This window comes from Talpa europaea (assembly GCF_964194135.1).
Source record: "Talpa europaea genome assembly, chromosome: 1".
NCBI classification, from domain to species: Eukaryota; Metazoa; Chordata; class Mammalia; order Eulipotyphla; family Talpidae; genus Talpa; species Talpa europaea.
The window spans coordinates 99,863,724-99,882,403 of NC_140073.1; the positions used below are offsets into that span (position 1 = coordinate 99,863,724).

The 18,680-nt window shown below is 31.8% G+C and overlaps 1 protein-coding gene across 4 annotated transcripts in view; it reads right to left on the minus strand.

The window, feature by feature from the left end:
* BAZ2B (bromodomain adjacent to zinc finger domain 2B) overlaps positions 1 to 18,680 on the minus strand; it is a gene marked incomplete at its 5' end in the record, with an annotated part of 102,514 nt that overhangs the window by 59,193 nt on the left and 24,641 nt on the right. For 2 of the 4 annotated variants that reach the window (XM_084235176.1, XM_084235175.1), the window contains 7 exons: positions 3,639 to 3,740; positions 3,985 to 4,093; positions 4,767 to 4,827; positions 6,029 to 6,322; positions 7,965 to 8,568; positions 12,408 to 12,803; positions 13,091 to 13,288. In XM_084235176.1, the coding sequence (XP_084091302.1) occupies positions 3,639 to 3,740; positions 3,985 to 4,093; positions 4,767 to 4,827; positions 6,029 to 6,322; positions 7,965 to 8,568; positions 12,408 to 12,803; positions 13,091 to 13,288 (1,764 nt within the window). The remainder of the gene's footprint in view (positions 1 to 3,638; positions 3,741 to 3,984; positions 4,094 to 4,766; positions 4,828 to 6,028; positions 6,323 to 7,964; positions 8,569 to 12,407; positions 12,804 to 13,090; positions 13,289 to 18,680) is intronic. The other 2 variants (XM_084235178.1, XM_084235177.1) reach the window with 1 other exon arrangement.

Genomic DNA, 18,680 nt, shown 5'->3' on the forward strand with positions numbered 1-18,680 from the left:
TTTAAATTTGAAGTGCCATTAGGGAAAATTTTATTTGAAAAAAAAATGCCTGGCATATTAAGCCACAAGTACTTATTGATTAAATGATGATGCAAAAGGCTCTTCTCAATAAGAACCTCAGATATTTTTCTTTTCTCATGGTCTTATGCTATTAAAAAGAAGAAATGTCTTTTTAAAAAGTATTTCAAATAGAGAGAGCAACATTTTCTAAGTCACTTTTTTTACTTCTTCGCATCTTTCCTTTTTTTGCCTCGGATACATTGGATTATCATGAACCTTCTGGTTAAAAAGAAAGAAAATGTATTGCAATTATTAAGTAAATAAGTAATAATTAAGTAATTGTTTTATTCCCTACAATTCTGTAAAAATTCTTTTTGAAGTAGACTAATAAATATCAAAATATTTCTTGTCATTAATAATTCAATTTCAAGCCAACATATAATTCTAGTAAAAATATGAACACCTTTTATCTTTTTACCAAAGCCTCATATTCAGGTACTATTTTATATTTACCAAAATCTTTCTGCCTTAACTTTACTGTTATTATTTTGACATTCAAAAACAAAAATGGAAACAATGATAAGCAGGTTCAAGTTCTTTATAATGTGATGGAGCAGACGTTTGTATGAAATTTATTTAGACCATTTTCAAAGGGGTAAGTGGTTAAAGTAATTAACAGAAATTTATTAGATGGTAGCTAGCAATATAACAGTGAACTTATTGTGTTATGGTTCATTTTTGTCCATGAAGTCTATATCACTAAAATCATGACTTTAATCCTGATAGGAAGTATTTGATAGCTTATAGTAGGTGCTGACAAGTAGCTGATGCCACAAATCTCTTATCACACTTGTAGATAAAATACATAAAACTAATAAAGAATAAATGAAAGGATCTGCCCACTCACTCCTATGTCAATCCTGTTTACTTGAAGTAAGGGCTTCACTTTTTTTTAAAGGTAAAAATCAGGTTGTTTTCCTTCAATTAATAATGAATTTATTTAAATTCATAGATGTAAGTTCTCATACCTCTCATGTTATACAAGTGAGTCAAGATTTTCAACAGATATTTGCTGTTGAAATATATAACCCTTATCTTAAGCTCAGAAATATGATGAGTGAAAAAACAATTACCTTATACAAAATAACCACTGTTTTCTACTTCAGTTATTAACTTCTAGCAGAAATTATCACCTCCTAAATTTACCTTATAAAATATAGATCTTTACATATAATTTATATATAATTTCTGATATGTTTGAGCAAAAGTAAGAACTTAGATAACTGATATTGGTTGTTTGGAGCTAAGTTTTAAGTGGAAAAAGAAAACTATGATAGAGAAAATATGTTTTCCATTTCAATTATTTTATTAGAGAAGTGATTACGAATACTAATGAAGCTGCAAACATTTTGCTTGTTATCAAAACCCAAAATAAATATACAAAGCTTGGAAAACTGCAGCAGTAACATTTAAAATCATTATCTACTATCTCCATGAATTTTGAAAACTGAATGCTTAGTTTTATTGAATCACAAGGTGTAGAAGTATTTATTTTTAAAAATTAGTTGTTTTTCACATTATATTTGAAATACAAGCACATTTTAGAAGATAAGAAACATGCAAGAATGTAGGGGGAAAAGGATCCACTACCCACCAACCATTACCTCTATCATTAAAAATTTGATATATTTCCTCCCATTCTTTTAATGTGCATAAGTTGTTTTTCAATAGATACACAGTCATCAAACCATTTATATAATATGTACAAAGGCAAACATGTGGACATCACCACATGGTAACAGTGCTCTGTTCCAAACTATCTGTTATATCTTCTATAAAATTTAGGGCAGTCGGAATTATTATAAATCATATTTACTCTATCAAAAATAATCTTTATTTTCAAAAATAATCTTTATTTTATAATTATAAATGTTTTAAAAAGTACATTCTTCTACATATTAATCACGTATTATATGGTAATACATAGGGTTCCACAACCATATGCATCTGATATTAATCAACTACACATTTTTTAGATTACTTACCTTTAATTGCTGTTCTCTAAAAGTGTCCTGAAGTGAAGCCAACTTACTAATATTTTTAAATTGAGAGAAATGTTCTCAAATTGCTAGTATTTTCCCCTAATAGTCCACTGTAATGTTGTTTAACAGGTTCTGAATTTACTAATTCATCACACATCTTTGATTGAAATAAATCTCTCAACAAGATAATAGGTATTTGGAAAACATTGATTACATTCAATAAAAAGTGAATGGATGTCAAAGAACATTCTGCTTTGCCTAATGATACTTTATAGATTAAGTATAATTATCACTGATCCAGTCTTTTATGTACTGAATAGTGATTAGCTTTCCTCTCAGAACAAAAATCTATTGAGCTTAAAAACATAAAGAACTCTTTGGCATAGATAAGACAAGCATTATCTGGTAACAGGGACCAAAAGGTTGAAAAATTACAAGAATTTTTAAATATTTATTGCCTTCTAATATATTTATGACTAAATGACTGATCCATACATATGGAATGTGTCAAAACCAGTATGGTTCACTGAATTCTGAAAATCTAGTGACTGATTTAGTCTTAGTTAAACATTTCTTAGAGTTTAAAAACAAAAAGCTGAAAAAATTCCATATTTCCATAAAGAGTTAAACCTTAAATACATACATTCTAGAATTTTACATTACCAATAACAAGACAAATGTATCTGGACATAACTTCTTCCTGAAAAAGTCATTGACAAAAGGAAAATAAGATATACAATGAATGCAAAAGAACATTGTCAGAAACCTTGAGATTTAGTTATGTCTTTGCCTTGTTTAGGCTGTGCAAAGAAACTGAGGTAAATGTGGGCATTATTTTGTGCAAAATCACAAAACTATTTTGTGGAATAACAAAAATCTAGGTCTCCTCATTCCTTAACTAGGTTGTCTTCCCATGGAGTTGATAAAGTTAAAGGGAATAATAAGCTGAATCCTAGTAAGGAACAAAGGCAAAATAGTAAAGGAAATACCCAGGAAATGAGGACTCTGGTGGGTTCTTTGTGCTGCTTCATGAGGATGTGTACTCACCCACAAGTGCAAAGTGAGCTGTGTTATGTTCAGAAATGTGTATAATTAGCTTAAAAAATCAATTTCCCAAAAAAGCAGAAATTTCACTAACCTAATTGTAAGGAGCTATACCCGCCCATACCAAAATTTCCAAATTTGTGAAAATGGATCATATATCATGGCACAGTTGAATGGACAAGATCTTTCCCAAAAAACCCTAAGGTCTTCCTATTAATATTAATTTTTAAAAAACTGATTACCTTTCAGGCAATTAATGTTTTCTATATATCACATGAATGTTGAGATACTTTTATACCTGTAAAATTGACAGAACTAATAGGAAAAAGTTTGGCTAAAAATTATGAAATAAGAAATCTATCAGGTCAAAGCTCCTTGTTACTGAAACAATAGATTAAGGCCTTGTTGTGTGTTTACCACAAAGTTTTATGTATAGCTATATATGAATTAACTAAGAAAAGGCAATGCTCCAGAGTGGAGTGAAATTTACTTCATTTAGTTTTATGGCACTACTTTTTGGTTCAAAAACTTTACTTTTTAAAAAGTGGATACCTGCGGTCCATCTCTGGCTTCATAGAAGTCACCCACTCTTATTTTTGCACTGAAGCTGAAATTGTCCCTTGAGATATCCATTATTCCATTTCTGCTGAGATACTGAAAAAATCACATATTTTTCCACTTCAGGTTTTAATAATTACAACCCAGCTTTGATGTATAGCTATCTTTAGAATACTAATGTTTTGTATATTCTAATAAGAGTTTTAGGTTAAATACAATAGTCCCACACAAGAAAATATATTGTATCAAGGAACTTTATCTGAAAAAAGGAGCACACTTTTTTTTGGATAAGCATGCTTAATAGACACCAAATATATGTTATTTGGTGAAAAGAATGTACCTTTATTACTTCGGGGTACTGTCTAAGTTTCTTCCCACATGGAGCATAATATGCTACTTCTCCTTGAAGGCGCCCTCCAAAGTTTCTTATTCTTGTCTCTCTCTGCCAGCTACACATAACAGAAATGAAAGTTATACTTAATTTATGAAGGGTTTTAAAAATGAAAATTAAAAATTTTCAGTATACATGCTCTTTAGAAAACATAAAAAGTACAAAGAAAACAAACATAAACCCCAAATCATACAAATCAAATACATTTACGTTAAACTCACTTAGATTTTTAGCTAAATAATTCAATTAAAAATTGAAGACAATTTACAAATATTAAACTCTATTTTTTTTAAAAAAAAAAAAACTAGTAAGTGGTATTACTTTGGATACTTACTATAACATGTATCAAAGTATAGTGCGTTTTTTTAAAGTCTGAAAATTTTTAAGAAAAGTAAAGTAAACCTGGCTCTCCGCTATTTGGTCATGTACTTCCAGTGTGAAATTTCATAATTCCAATTAAACTATTCTAGTCAGACTGCTTAAGTCACTCAGTTTTGCCACAGTAATTTTCACTACCTTATAATTCTTTCTTTACAAAACCTTCAAATACTCTTTCCTCTGCCTTTTGCCAAATGATCTGCTTTTGTATTTTTCCAGTTATATCCCCTCCTAACTGCATAACCCCCCCAGTTCTGCCATATCTACCAATAACAGCCTTAATTTCAATTCTCAGCTATATCAAACATACATAATATATGGGAAAAGGGTTAGAGAAATCTTATTTTGCATACCCATATTCCAAAGGAATACGCAGTTCACGTTCATCTGTGACTCTTCTTCTTTTGGAAGTGCCTTCAAGAAAATTCAACCAGTTAATATAAAAAATTATTTATATATAATAATTTTTTATAGTTTTAAAACTTTTCTTTAAAAACTATATTTTAATTATGTGGATTATTTAGTGTGTTACTGTAGTTTGTACACTATTTTAAATGGTTTTCAACAAACCACACTGTATAAAGTAGAAGTTGTTTTTATTCTTTTGTCCACATGTCAGAATACTAGTCATTCTATTTACAGAAAATATAACCCATTGTAAAAATATGTAACTTTCCTCTCATTTAATATAATAACAGAAATGGCTAAAGCAGCAGGAGGGAGATAGTAGATAAAAGTTTCAGATTATTTTAGGTTTCTATAAAGATGCTACTAAGATGCTGAAAATTTTCAACAAATGGTTCATATATTAGAAATGTATATAAGATACATATATAATTTATGTAGAAATAATATAACTTCTATATCCATGTAAATCTATGGTCAAAAAAACTATTAGGTATTTTAACTTATCTAAAGTACAAAGAAAAAGGATTATATATAAATATCTTCTATTTACAACAATCAAGTTTCACAAGCACAAATACATACACCTTAAATCAGTAGGATATCATACTACCGTAAATTAATTAGGATATCAAGTGAAAGCAAAATTGGAAATTTCCAAGAAAACAGTTAAATAAGTGAAACAACATATTTTACTATACATCTCTTTCTTCACCATTGAAATGAGAACAGAGAGTTTTAGAACATTAATGTAAGAACTTTCAATGAATACCCCTACAAATTTATATAGGTCAAATAGAAAATAAGACATGGCATGCTAATGGAATAATGTTACTCACTAATACAAATGCAATGGCATTTGGCTGTGTGTTGGGCAGATAGGCAATTATATCTTAGGTAATCAAGTGAACTCATTATTAAAGTATAACAAAGTCCAACTGTCAGTCAAATTTTAAATCCTAGACATAAAAACTGAACACAAAATGAAAGTGTTCAAAATAAAGAGCTGTCATCAGTCAGGTTCTTGAGTTGGAAGTGCAGAGAGTAAAAATGGTATTGGGTCATATCCTTTGAAAATATAAGCTGACTTTTCTTAGTCACCTAAAATCTAACTGTAGCACTTGATTCCAATGAGATCATCCCCAGAACACTGCATAAATATTCTTGGTTTGACTTCTATTTTACAATAATAAAAACAAAGTGTAGGTACCAGAGTGTGGACTTGAAGTAAGTGTGGAAGAAGGTGTGCCAAGAAAAGCAGGTGACTGGGATTCTGAACATAAGGCAGCAGGAGCAGAGCCTGGGGCTTTTGCTATGTGGAGGTTACGAGGTGTTGAGTGAGCTGTGAGACTGATGGAAGGGCTTTTGACAGAGGAAGTTGTTTTATTCATTTTCATTGAAGTTTTCTCTCCTTCAGTATCACTATCTGATTCATCTTGGTCTTTATCATCATCATCATCTTCTTCTGATCCTTCTGTATCTGATTCTGAATTACTATCTGATTCTGGGAAGTAAAAGAAGCATTTGTATATTATAACTATATAATCACCAACAATTTGCAGTTTGTATCTACATGGAATAGTTCAGGAATCACCATCTGTGACTGAGAAATCAAAGAGCAACAGTTCCTGAAGAGTAATTCTAAAAGTTACTATCTTACAAGTCTTTGGAATACAATGTATGCAGTCTATAAATCCTCAAAGTTGTAACTGAAAGTATGTTTTACTCAACACTTAAATCATAAAATAATTCTTCTCATATGACATTACTCACATGATGAGTTTTGTTCAATGCTTCAAAATTATAACTTTTTTAAATCACTTACAACTTAATGGAAAAACTAAGTTTAGAGAAAATAGATTATTTAAATTAACAGATTCCAATGGCTTAAGAAGTCTATCAGAATCAGTACGAGGAAGAGAATGCTGGAACTACCATCATCCTTACATTTGGACTGAGGTAAAAGAAAATTTTCGAGAGAAGATTCTTGGTTTTTTTTGGCTACACTTTTTCTTTTTTGGTACAGGACTTCATCAGACTTCTCACCCTTCCCAAAATACTATGATTACAGAAATAGTGTGGATTAATTTAGTGATTTAATAATTAAAGTTTGTTGTAGCTATATAATCCTATAAATGCATCTACTCCTAAAGATATGCAAAATCCATTCCCAGATTAAACTGGTAAACAAAAGACTGATACTTGGACTATATATCTTACTGGTTCTCAGAACAAGTCTTTGTGAAATTGTGTTTTGTGTAGTACTATCTGCCACAATGAACTGCATTATAAAAATTAGTCTTTGAAAGTTATTAATATTGATATTCATCATATTTATGAAAGGTTGTATTTAGGGATATCCCAGGGAAAAATATCATTAGGAAAAATTGTTCTAACCATGAGCTATTTTGGTGTTACCTTACAGACATTTTAAATCATGTAACTGACTATATTTTGCTCTTCATATTGGCTGCTAGAAAATTTACAAGTAGATTTGTGACTAACCAGTAACAAATGCAAATGTGTTTATAGTATGCCTTTTATCTTTCTGTTTAAAACTTATTCTAGGTTATATTTAGGTTTTCAAACTTCTATCAACAAAGAGAAGAGTTAAAGGGAAGAAAAACAAAAAGTTAAAAAAAAAACATAACTATAAAGTGAACAAAATAAATTCAGGGAGTACCCTGCAGGCTATTTAATGAATTTGATGTTACTCATGGACATTCACAGGGATTTAGGCTATGGGTACTTTTTAAATGACTGTGACTACAATTTTACCTTTGTTCAAAATATCAAGTGACACATTTTAACAAGGAGCAGAAAGAGATGAAGATAAGAAATAATTAAGTGGTCCTGAATTAATGAACATTAAGGAAATTTGTGAACTTATACATTTTACATCATTTATATTCACTTTAAAGTTTTTATTTATTTAATGTTGTGAATAACAAAGCTGAGAATTTAACTTTGGATTTCCAATTTTAATTACTTATATATTTTACCAGCTCATTATAAACAGACACACAGCTGTGTTAAGCACAGTGAATGAAAATGATCATAAATCTGTGAATTAGAAAAACTCTTCAAAAGGTTGGCCTTCACAAAATATTTACAAAAATACTTGAAATTTTAAAACGGAAACTAACCTGATTGGCTGTCATCAGATTCATCATCATCATCATCTTCCTCATCTTCTTCCTCATCATCTTCCTCTTCATCCTCATTTGAATCTTCAGAATCTTTGCTACTGGGAATGTCTGAATCTGTTCCTCTGAACTGTTCCACTAAAGATTTTGTAGGATGAGAGTGATGTGTTTTTACTGTGTTTATATTATTGCTAACTGCTTTTTCCTTCCCTTGACTATGCAAGACAGGTGAGGCCGAGGGCATTACAGCTGCCTGGTTGCCAGTGGTTCTTCTCCCGCTTGTGCTCAAGTTTACAGGGGAAGAAAAAGGAGTGCTACTTGCAGTAGCAATGTTTTCATTAATCTTACTCTGCATTTTAGTTTTGGTAGTAAGTGCTAGAGGAGCCTCTTGAATGACACTCTGAATAACTCCATTTGGTTGGTGATTACCTAAAAGTGCATTTGTCAAAAATGGATTAGGGTGGTTGTTTTCTAATGTTTGTTTTGGATGTGCTGGTGAACTAGAGGTTGCTTTTGGATTTGACAAAGCTGCAATAACCTTCTTCAAGCTCTTAGATGACTCCTGTTTCTTTAACTGTGCTGGGAATGTCTGTTTATATTGTTCCTGTTGAAACATGAGGTAAAAAACATAACAATAGTTCTTAAGAACAAAGATTACTTTTACTTTTTGTAGCATCTGACAACAGCTGCTCATGTTCAAATTTAAATCATGATATACAAGCGCTATAAAAGTAGTAACAGTGAAGATTTTTGATAATATATGCCAATGGTTAAAAGTTTTAGTGCCTCCTACATCACTGCCAACTTTTAAAAACATAAATACTTCATTCAGATATTCAAATTACTTTCAAAGAGGCACTAACATACCTTTCTAGACAAACTGGGCTATTTGCATACCCTATTCATATCATACTTTCAACACCTCCATATTTTGCTATTACCATTTTCTCTGCATGAGATGTGTTCCTTTTATAACTGATAAAATCCAGATTGATAAAATCCATTTCATTCTTTAAAATCTAACCCAGAAGCTATCAATGTTTGACCCAGACAAAAGCACTCACTGCCCCTATCCTTTGACCTCCTTTATCTCCTTTATCTCCTGTGCTCCCTATGGTATAGATTTATGGTATAGATTTATATAGGGCTAGTTAGAACGCTGGCTCAACGTTCTGTGAGATATACTTAGAATATTTTTAGCACATGAGCATCAGAAAGAGTATAATGAAACAATTTATAAAATGATACCTTTCTTTGGAAAAATTAATTTACAAACCATTAAGCTATGAAATCTACTACTATAGAATAAAAACAAATTATTTGACTTGCAAAGTTCTTGAAAAGAATAAAATTTAAATTTCATCTAATTCATAAAAATAATACATGAAATAAACTGAAGCACAATGATTGAAATATTCTAGGTCAATAGAAATACAGTTGAATTTCAGAAGGTAAAATTCTGTTAATATTAAAATTATTGCCTTGAAATTAAATTTGATGCTGTCAACATTGAAGCCTGGTTAGCACTCAAGTCAGCAAAGATTTGTGGTGGGCATTTCCCAAATACAAAGGTAGACAAAATAACTTATTAAATATTTTTAAAAGGACAGGTACTAATAGGCAGTAAGCAATTCCTATACAAACTATTTTATTTGCCATCTAACAGTTTTGGAGATTAATTATTCAAAAAAATATTATTCATAACTAAGGTAATGAATAGCTCACAAACAGAAAGTGCTATGTTATTTATTCAGTGAATAAAATATGGTAAACTATACTAAATTATTATATTTATCTTTAGAGAATTTTATAGTAAAATTCTTACAAAAAATACCTTAGTATACTTAATTTTACTCAATACTTATAAATAAGCATTGCATATTATATATAAGAATATATAATGTACTTAATACATCACTATTTCACAGACACTGACTTAAATTTCTGGCAGCAGAATTTGGTGCATTTTTTCTTAGAACATAATTATGTCATATAATCATTTCATACTCTAATAAACAAGATCAAAATAATCATGAACAAAAACTTTCCTTTTTTGTTTTGTATTCTCTATTTCAGTTTCTGAAATTGCTCCTCACTTTATAATTCTAGAAAATCACCAGTCATATATTGACAATTGGAGATTTTATTAGAGTAACCAAGATTACCCTGTTTTATCCCAAAACCTGTATCAGTTACTCTTTCATGGCAAACATGTTACCTTTCTTGAGAGAAGAGGTGGTAAATAAAAAAAGTAGGGGAGAAAATTGAGACCTGTTAGCAGCAAACATCTTGCCGCTTTAAAGTACTCACTTTAGTAACAGGACTATGGCAGGAGATAAGTTCAAAGCACTGACTACTTCAAGAAGTTCTTGTTGTCCCAGCCCCAACCTGAGTCTTTACAGATAACAACAAAAAAATCTTTTCTACAGAAAACAAAATATTCACTCCTGGTTTATACAACCAATTAGTGTATAGTGCTTTGAATAAATATCCAAATTGTATGGGTATGGAAGGAACCAATGATATAACACTCAAAATCATACACTAGTGAAGAAGGCAAATGCAGAGCAAGGATGAAAAAACTGAGACTATCATAAGAAATAAGGGAAAATTCCATATTGTAGACAGTCATATAAAGAAAAGAGAGCTGATATGACAGTATTTATAAAATACTCTATAATTCAAAACTAGGTACCGATAAAAAGTAGATACTTATTTAAGGTTGAGTCTAATGTGAATATCTATTTAAATAAAATATCTCCCATTAACTATTATTAGCATTTCAGAAATACCAAAATATTTCATTTTAATCTTGGGCTTTTATGACCTCTATTTACAATACTTCTGTCCTTTAACTTGTTATGTGATGTTAGTAAGTGACATTAGCTCTATCTGCCTTAGTTTCTGTACTTCACATAAAAAGGATTACATAAGATTATATGGTTTCATAATTATGCAAGTGCAATAATGAATGATTTTTAATTCAGTCATATCAAATGCTTTAAATAAGCAACATTTAAGAAACTAAAAACATGAAGAAATCTTTTATGATGCATATAATCTTGATGCAGCTCTGTAAACTCATTTATCTGAAAGTTGTATATGCAGTAATGAAAATTAAAATCACCCAAACTGTATATTTTTTAATCTTCTTGATTTACTCATGAAGATGTAATGGCAGTAATATTGCCTTATGACTGAGCAGTGCATCATAAATTATTGTATGCATAGTATTATAACATTGGTCGTACCATTTAGATCAGGAGAATCTCAAATGTGGCTGCACATGAATCACCTGGGAACCTCTTTGGACATGCTTTTAGTCTCACCACAACAGATCCTGAGTTAATTGTTCTGAGGTGGTATTTTTTTTAGCTTCTCAGATGATTCTAATGTATACTGAGATTTAAGAATCACTCATTTTTATTGTCAAAAAAAGCCTGATTTGCTCGTCATTCTTCTTTGACCCTGCATTAAATTCTTCACAGAACAGTAAGAGTCAATGGAAAAATTCATGACTTTTATGAGAAAGGCAGCACCTGATAGTGGTTAAGAAAAAGCCTCTAGTTCCACACTGCCCAGGTTTGTATTCTAGTTGCACTAACTTGCAGTGTGATTTTGGGAAGGTTACTTAAGTTCCTTGAATCTTAATTTGATCATCTGTAAATGGGGATAATAGCATATGTAGATATTAGTATCCAATGAGAAAATGTATTTTCAGCACATAAAACAATTGTTAATAGTAAGACCTCTGAAAGTTAACTAATATTAGGATGCTAATGATCATTTTTATAACCACAAACGAGAATACTATGCCCACACATAGTATTTTTTCCATTGTTGTAAAATAAGAGCTGCTAATTGGATTACTAGAATTTTACTGGACATACAAACTTAGATTATGTTGTAATATAAAATCAGCAGCAAGAAAGCAAATTCTCTGATGAATGGTTTTGATGTTTATGTAAGTAAAAGTTACTAAAATATTTTGTATTTCATATATTATGAATGGCAAAATAAATTATTACAAAGAATTTTTATACTTAACAATTAAAATTATAGGACTACAAAAGGTAAATCACTTGAGTCAATTTCTTTAACAAAGAATATATTGGTATTAGAAAACATGACATTGACTTTTAAACAAAAGCATTTGTGAAATTTGTATATTCAAACACATTTCTCCCCTTACTGCTAAGTCAATAAAGCTGGGAAAAAATAACACAATTTTGTAATGAAAAATATATTAAGCATATCTATATGTATCTGTCTTATATATAAACACAGAATCAGAGATATTTAATTTGCTGATGTGTATTTCTATTTCTAGTGACAGAGAGTATAAAAATAATAGTAGAATTTAATTAAAACTTGCATATTGTTAGACTATATCCAAGCTCTTTTTCTAATAATAAAATTCTTCCCTAATAATTTTTAACTCACCCGTTTGGATCGCAATTCATTTGTCAAAGAACTAGATTCTTCAGAGGTATTTTTATTCCCTGCTTTAAGAACTTCAGGAGAAGGAACTATGAGTTTCATATAAGTTTCCTTTTTGGCTTGATTTACCAAAGATAAAGGTTTCACATTGGACACCAATCCCGTAGACTGTATTACACTTGTGTGTTTGTTCACAGATTCCTCCTTTGCCTGAGAGCTTTGGAAAATAAATGGAAGCTGCTGTGACAAAACCTGAGGCTGCTTCTGCTGGGATTGGAATGATGAGTGAGTCTGGGATTCAGACACTAGAGGTAATGGCTGGTGTATTCTTTTTTCCTGGGCTTTTTCAGTTGTTTTCTGTCCCTCTGCTTTTGGGTCTGAAATACTATGTAATAGCACCTGTAAATAAAAATTGAAAAGCAACTTCTTAACATTTATTAAAACAAAAAAAAATCAAACAGTAAAAATAAAGGAAAACAGGGTATATTACAAAGTTCTTAATGACTTCTGCTAAAGTTCATTAAAAAAACCACCAAATGCCTTTAAAATTGTTTTTCCCTCTTCTTCTTTCTCATGTATAAGAATTAAAGGCAATGATTAACTTCAACTCTACAGATTTTGAGTTGAGATTAACCAGTTAATGCCCAAATATGAATAATGTATAGACACTGCTAATGACATCATACCTGGTTGTTACTTTTATGTTGTGCTTCGCTCTCTGATTCAGAATCATCATCTTCACTTTCTTCAATACTTTGATCTTCTTCATCTTCCTCAAGATCATCTGAATCACTACTACTAATTCCTTCACTTGAGGTGTCGGATGATGTGCCTGAATCACTGTCACTGTTGCTAGAACTTTCCATAGTTTTCTTCCTTGGTTTCTGTATAAAAACAAGATTTTGAGCAAGTCTTTACTTTGGGGGAAAAAATCAAGTTTCAGTAAGAAATATGATCTTTTAGCTTTGAAATGATATTTATGATCTCAAAATGTCATTTTAGCATTAAAAAGACCATATTGTAAAGATAATTAGTCCACAAACTAATCAAAATAATCTGACAGGAATCTGTGAATAAAAAGTACAATCTCTGTCATGTGCACAACATTGGAAATATAAATAAATACACAGATCTGCTCATGACTGCAAAGCTTCAAAATGTACAACATATTAAAAAGAGCTCTTTAAAAAATAATAACTCCAATTATAGGGTTATGTAAGTATAAAGTTTTTATTTAGGGTTTTTTTTTTGGATTTGATATATATTTACTAAACTTGGCATTCATAATTACTTAACACAACCCGTTGGATAGTGGGGGAAAATACATGCTTACTGATAATAAGGAGCTTTCTCCAAAATACAAAATAGAGAAAAGGTTGAATCAAATTCTTCAGTCTATATTTTGAGAAGTATACTAGCAGAAAGTAGGAGAGAATGTTTACATGACAAAGCAAGAGATCAGATTTGGGAAAATAGGACAAGGAGCACCAGTGAAGCAATGGGGAGAAATGACCCAACTGCTTTCCTGCCGACACCCATAAAGAGTGGTAAATCAGGGTTACCTTAGGTTAAATTAATTGTGAGTAGGCTAGATAAAATATGCTATCTTTTTCACAATATTTTTCACTTTATTTCATGTACATATAAAATGAGAGAGAATCCACAAATTGCATCACTCCTTATTTAGTTGTACAATTACTTTGTAGATACTGGACATCAGCCACTTGAAGATAAATGATCTGTAAATATTTCCTTCCATTCAATAGGGTGTTTTTGTTTGTTTGTTTGTTTTAATGATGGGTTCTTTTGCTTTGCAGAAGCATATTAGTTTGATGTAGTCAAACTTTTGATTCCATTGCTGTTGAGTCAAGTCCCCCAAGACATCTGTGAAGCTGATATGGTGGAGTGTATTGTCTGTGTTTTTGCCTATGCATTTTACGGTTCCAGGTCTTACATACAAGTTTTCAATCTATTTTGACTTAACTTCACTATATGGTGTGAAATAGTGGTCAAGATTCATTCTTTTGCCTATGGCTCTGCAGTTTTCCCAAGACCATTTTTTTTTTCAATTGCATATGCTTGGCTCCTTTGTTGTAGATTAACTGTCCATGTAATTATAAGTTTATTTCCAGGTTCTCAATTCTAGTCACTGGTCTTTGTTTTTTTTAATTCAATACGATACTGCTTTGATACTATAGCTTTGCAGTATGTTTTGAACTATTGTAGTATGATACTTCTGTCAGAATTGTTATGGTTATCTGGGATTTTCTGTGGTTCCACATAAATTTCAGTAATGTTTGTTCTATTTCTTTGAAGAATGTCACTGAAACTTGGTATGGATGCAATCAATCAGTATACTGCTTTAGGTAAAATGGCCATTTTTAACAATGTTAATTCTTCTAGTCTATTAACAGGAAATATCTTTCCCATTCTCTCTGTCTTCTATTTATTTTAACAATGTCTTACAGTATTAACTGGCCAGTCCTCCACCTCTTTTGTTTAGTATATTCTTAGGGATTTAACTGTTTTTGATGTAATAGTAAAGAGAAATGTTTTTCTTGATTTTTTTCTCTTCTAGGTTATTATTTGCATATAGGAACACAATCAATTTTTGTAAATTGATATTATAGCCCACTGTACTGATCATCTCTAATTGTTGTGTGGCTTTTTTGTGGGTTTTTTTTTTAAGTGGAGTCTTTAGGGGTTTCTATGCAGTTAATCATGTCATCTGCAAACACTGATACTTTTATTTTTTTCCCAATTTGGATTCCATTCATATCTTTCTCTTGTCTAATTGTTCTAGCTAGAACTTCCAATACTATTTAGAATAGTAGTGGTGAGAATGGATATCTTTGTCTTTACCTGATCTTAGCGGAAAAGCTTTCAGTTTCTTACCTTACTCATCTCAAGATGAGCAAGTTTCTTATCTTACTATGACGTTAGGTGTGGTTCTGTCATATATGGTATGACAAATATATGGTATGACCATATATGGTGTACTTGCTATATTTAGGTATGTTCCTTGTACCCCAACTTTGTTGAGAGTTTTTCTAATAATGGATGTTGAATCTTAGCAAATGCTTTCTCTGCATTGAGATAAGATCATATGAGTTTCATCTTCCCTTTTGTTGATGTAGTAAATCACATTAATCAATTTGTGGATTTGATCCACACTGTGTCCCTGCAATAAATCACACTTGGTCAAAATATATAATCCTTTTCATGTGTTGTTGAATTTGAATTGATGAGATTTTGTTGAAGACTTCTGCATTTATTTTCATCAATGATAAAGGTCTGTAGTATTCTTTTTTTTTCTGTGATGCTCTTGTCTGCTTTTAGTATGAGAAATTTTCATCTCATAAATATATTTGAAAATATTCCCTTCTCCTCAATATTTTGATAGGGTTTGAGATGGATAGGTACCAGTTTATCTTTGAAGGTTGGTAGAACTCACTAGTGAAACCATATGTTCCTGGGCTTTTGCATTTCAGGAATCTTTTGATTATTTAAATTCCCTTGCTTGTGATTGTTCTGTTCAGATTTTCTTTACTTCCTAATTCAATCTGAGAAATCTAAATACTTCAGAGAATTTGTCTCTTTATGCTAGGTTATTTAATTTATTGGCATATAGCTGTTCATAGCAGTCTCTTATGATTCTCTGTATTTGAACTGTCTGCTGTAACTTCCCTTTTATTTCTAGATCTACTTATTAGTTTTCTCCCCTTTTTTTCTGTTAGACTAGCTAACATTTATCTATTTTTTTAAAAAAAGAATTTTTTTGATATTTTGTACAGTCTTTATTTTTATTTCAATTATTTCTGCTCTAATTTTTATTATTTCTTGCTTCTACTGGCTTTTGATTTTGTTCTATTTTCCTACCCATTTAGGATGTGAGGTTATTTATTTGACAGCTATCTTATTTCTTGTTGCAGATTTGTATAGTTATATACTACCCTCTTAGTAGTGTTTTTGGTGTGTTCCAAAGGTTTGCTTATATTATTTTCAACTGTCATTTGTAAATTTTTTTTTAATATATATTTTTATTTATTTATTTATTTATACAAGCACTGGGTACAGTCAGAAGCGCGGGAGGGTGAGAGAATCCACCAGAGCCAGAGCGTGGAGCAGAGCAGGCAGAAGGACCGAAGTACACTGCTGAGGGGAGCAGCGGGCGGCAGGAGAGGTCTGCGCACCATGTGGGACCCTCCTGCAGTGGCCGGGAAGCAGCCGGGAATCGAACCAGCGCTGCAGAGGCTGCAGGCAGCCTCGCAACCCAGCCAGCGCTCAACCACTGCGCCACCGGGGAGGCGCACTGGGTACAGTCAGAAGCACTGGGTACAGTCAGAAGCACGGGAGGGTGAGAGAATTCACCAGAGCCAGAGCAGGGAGCAGAACTGGCAGAAGGACCAAGGTACACTGCTGAGGGGAGCAGCGGACAGCAGGAGAGGTCTGCGTGCCATGTGGGACCCTCACCCAGTGGCTGGGGATCGAACTGGCGCTGCAGAGGCTGCGGGCAACTTCACAATCCAGCGCTCAGCCACTGTGCCACCGGAGAGGCCCATGTCATTTGTAAATATTTTAAATTTCTCCTTAATTCATCATAACCCCAATTGTCCTTTATGTCCAGTCTATTGCTCATTGTCCAACTGTTAGAATCCCCCCTCCACTTTCTTTTTTGTGGTTGATTTCTAACTTGATATTATTTTAATCAGAAGATAACTTCATATGATTTCAATCTTTATGAATTTATTGAAACATGTTTTGTGACCCAATATTTTGTCTGTTCTCGAGAATGTTCCATGTGCACTTCAGAAGAATGTGTACTCAGCTTTTTTGGAATGTAGTGTCCTATAAATGTCTATTAAGCCCATGTCTATTAATTCCTTGTTTGAGGTGACTGTTTCCATGTGATTTTCTTTCGGGTTGATGTGTCCACTGATGAATGTAGGGTACTGAAGTACAATTGTGTCGGCGCCAATACCTGCTTTTATATTTGTTAATAGTTCCCTTTTGTATTTTGATGAGTGTTATTTTTTCCTGATGTACTAATAACTTAGCCATTATATAATGTCCATACCTATCTCTTGTATCTTTTTGAGATGAAAGTCTATTTTATTTTATATAAATATGGCTGTCCTTACTTTTTTTGGTGGGGAGTCCCCTTTGCTTATAGATGTTTTCCAACCATTTACTTGGAGTCTATGGTTATCCATGGAGCTCAGACAAGTCCCATGGAGACAGTGTCAAGTTGGGTTTTGTGTTCATATCTAATCACCCTCTCTGTGACTTTTGATTGGTGAGGTCAATCTATTTCCATTTAGGTTGATTATTGATATATGAGAATTTATTACTGCCATTGTCTTTAGTTTCTTGTTCTATTTATTTCCTCATCCAATTTTTTATGTGTATTTCCTTGCCTCTGATATAGATAGAAGAACTTTTAATATTTATTGTAGGGGAGGTGGAGTATGTGTAAGTTCCTTCGCTTATGTTTGTCTGGGAAGGACTTTATGTCTCCCTCACCTTTGAAAGGGTAACTTACAGGATATAGTATTCTTAGTTGGAAGGTTTTATCTTTCAAGTATTTTGAATGCATTATTCCATTCTTCCCTTCTTTGTTTGGTTATTTCAGAGATGTATGATGTCAACCTGATGGGAGTACCTTCATAAATTACCTGCTTTATTTTCTAGTCACCTTTAATATTCCTTTGAAGTCTTGGTAGTTTTGTGACTATGTCTTGGTATAGATCTTATTGCATATAGGCATAACCAGGAGCACATTAAACTTCACAGACTTATACAGTTAGGGTCCCTTCTAGGGTTTGGAAAATTTTCCTGTATTATTTCTTACAGAGAAAAAGTTCTCTGTAACTTTCTCTCTGTTCCCCTTCTGAAATACCCACTATCCTTATGCTGCCTTTCCTACTGGAGTCAGATCCTTCTCAAAGTATTTCTTCATTTTTTCTTCACATTTCTCTCTTTTCTGCTTGGGTTCTGTATGCATTATTATTTTTGAGGCTACTGATTCAATCTGCCATTTGGTGTATTCTGCTTCCATAGCTTTCTTCAAATTTTACCATCCCCTCTTTTGAACCTTTAATCTCCTACATCTCATATCTCTACATCTATTTAAACCTTCAATTTCTATTTTCTAAGCATATGGAATGCTTTATGAATTTATGTGACCCCCCTTATGCTGGGGTCATGGCAGTATCTATCAACACAATTTTAGTTTATGTATTATTGCACTCCTTATTTAGCTTTAGTCTTCTTTAT